Source organism: Agrilus planipennis, unplaced genomic scaffold (assembly GCF_000699045.2).
Source record: "Agrilus planipennis isolate EAB-ADULT unplaced genomic scaffold, Apla_2.0 scaffold143, whole genome shotgun sequence".
Lineage (NCBI taxonomy): Eukaryota > Metazoa > Arthropoda > Insecta > Coleoptera > Buprestidae > Agrilus > Agrilus planipennis.
In genome coordinates, this window is record NW_020438887.1 from 412259 (window position 1) to 414750 (window position 2492).

The following is a 2492-nucleotide window of genomic DNA, read 5'->3' on the forward strand; positions in this document are numbered from 1 at the left end:
ATATCAAGTATATCTACCATTAAAATAATACAGCACGATTCTATCACAGACTTAATGTTTTCTTAAAAAATAAATAATTGAATAAAACTATAAAATACCTTTTTTTTTTCAATAATTTACTTTGGTAGTTCAATTAGAATTGTGCTGTCTGATATTTATTAAATATATTTAGATCATTGAATAAATACATACATACATATTTCTAAGTGTACAAACCTGTGCCCCATAATAGACTGTTTTCCTTCAAGTACAGGGAAGTTTTTATTCACCAACTGAATTAATTCAGAAGTAATATAACTGTACATTTGATAGTTATCACTCCACGGTTTCTGAGTAGCATTCAGGTAAAATCCAGCTGCTACTCCAAAATCCCATGATTCACTGTCTCCAGGAATGCTTAAGCCTCTGGGTGAGGTGTCTGGGTTAACTATTATTACTCCATTTTCAGAAGCATACCTCGACATTAATTAAATACAAAATTATCTTTTTTTTAATTATTAAGTTTTTTTTATTAAAAAGTTAAAACTGTAGGTCTACCTTTGTGCTCCAGCTTTTTGAATAAAGTTTGCCTCAGAACATGTTAAACCAGACAACCAATAAATAACTGGTAATTTTGTATCTTCACATTGAGGGGGTAGATAAACCCCAAAGTTCATTTTACATCCTAGCACTTTAGAATCATGAGCATATACCTTCTGATAACCTCCAAAAATTTTGTTCGAAGAAACCTCTGATATTATAAAAGCCATATTATACTAAAACACTGATACGACTGAGATATACATGGAAATTGATGTTTAGTACTATATACCGTTAATTAATATTGATTATTTTACTTACACAATAGGTACAAACGGTTCAATGCAACTCAAGGTTAGCGGTTAAAAATTGCTTAAATGTGTTACGTTTTTTTTTTAATTTTTGGGACAAACAAATACATAGATTCACAAAAAATAATGACTTGATAATAACAACTTTTTATTTTACATAAGACACATCCATATAAATTTAGGCTTTATTAGTAATTGCAGGTGTGTTAAAATAAATACATTTTACTTTAATGAAAATGCAAGAACGTTCTTCACCATTCTCTGGTTTTATTCCTTTCATATCATAGATATTTAAGTTAAGTGTTTCATATTTTTTATGTTTTTCATCATTGATTTGGTACTTTTTTTTTATGTAATAGTTACTTTCGACCATATAACATACTATATTATTGATTATAAGGTTCACACATACGGTTAAAGGGTGGTATGGTTATAATAGTTTGATAACTTCTATTCTATTACTCTATGTATATCTGTTATCTATGCTTTTATGGTAATTTATATAAGTATGGCATGTGTCGTAATCGAACCAAGAAGTCATAGATAATAGATATACAACGGGTAAGGCAAGGAATCTTGTCGGGTGAATATGGCATCCGATGTACGCAGTCAATGGTCTTTTTGTAATTCATAGATTGTATATCCAGTGCTGGTAAGGATAAGTGAGTTAGAAAAGTTATATAGAATATGAATAATTTATCACTTTTTGCTTTTCATTATTTAGTGGTACTAAAATAGTCATAAATAAGCATAATACATGGAATATTGTAGAAGTCCTCTTTCACTCCACATCTCCAGAAAGTAGCAGTAGAAGCGTCAAGCAGAAAACATGAAGAGATTATTTATTTATTTACTTATTAACGCTGTCTTTTCCCTTCGAGAAGAGTTTACAGGTAACTGATTCTACTTCTTAATCTAGAGCTACATTGCTTACCCTAATTAATATTAATAGCTTGATCCAATTAACTTATATATTTGAAATTAGCTTAGTAAAATATTAAATTACATTTGCAGTTTGAGATCAGTACCCTTATAATACTTTTTGGATTAAAAACAGTAAATTAGTTATTAGCCTTGGTGTTTTTTGAGTTTTTATTATACTTTATACCTTCCAGTTTTGGTTTATCTTTGGTTTCTTAGTGTGTAATTATATCCGAATCTATTACAATATTTGCTAAATAAACCTCGTTTTGATGTAAACAGCGTTTTAATTATTAAAACTAACACGTCTATTGAGAAATTTATAGTTATAAATACTGGAAATGAACATAAATTTTGATAGTACTAGTGCAATTAAACGTTTCAAGGCTGAGCGATGTAGAAAAACGAAAATCAAGACTGCTATATAGTTGATCCCGCGCTAAAAATTGGTACTTTGAAAAAGACCTCTTGCGACTTATGCTCTCCTAATACAATAGTTGAAATTTATGAAAATTTTCGGTTTTGATCCAAATACGAGGGTTAGTCAAAAAGTAATTGAAAAATCCAATTGTTTTTCGAAATTTGTTCCGTAACTTTTTGACCAGCCCTCGTATATGACGCAAAACAGAAAATTTTGTTAAATTCGAAAATTTGTATTAGGAGAGCATAAGTCGCAAGAGGTCTTTTTCAATTTTTGATTTTTCCATTACTTTTTGACTAACCCTCGTATTTGGTTTAAAA

At 29.2% G+C, this 2492-nt stretch overlaps 1 protein-coding gene across 5 annotated transcripts in view; it reads right to left on the reverse strand.

Annotated features, from left to right (window-relative positions):
- The window catches only part of LOC108737445 (S-formylglutathione hydrolase), a 2147-nt gene extending 1087 nt beyond the window's left edge, over positions 1-1060 (reverse strand). Inside the window, exons 1-3 of one of the 5 annotated variants that reach the window (XM_018470294.2) lie at positions 841-1060; positions 538-755; positions 217-456 (exon numbers count right to left, since the gene is read on the reverse strand). In XM_018470294.2, the coding sequence (XP_018325796.1) occupies positions 217-456; positions 538-749 (452 nt within the window). In that variant the 5' untranslated portion in view covers positions 750-755; positions 841-1060. The other 4 variants (XM_018470296.2, XM_018470292.2, XM_018470295.2 and 1 more) reach the window with 4 other exon arrangements.
- Between the last annotated feature and the right edge of the window lie 1432 nt (positions 1061-2492).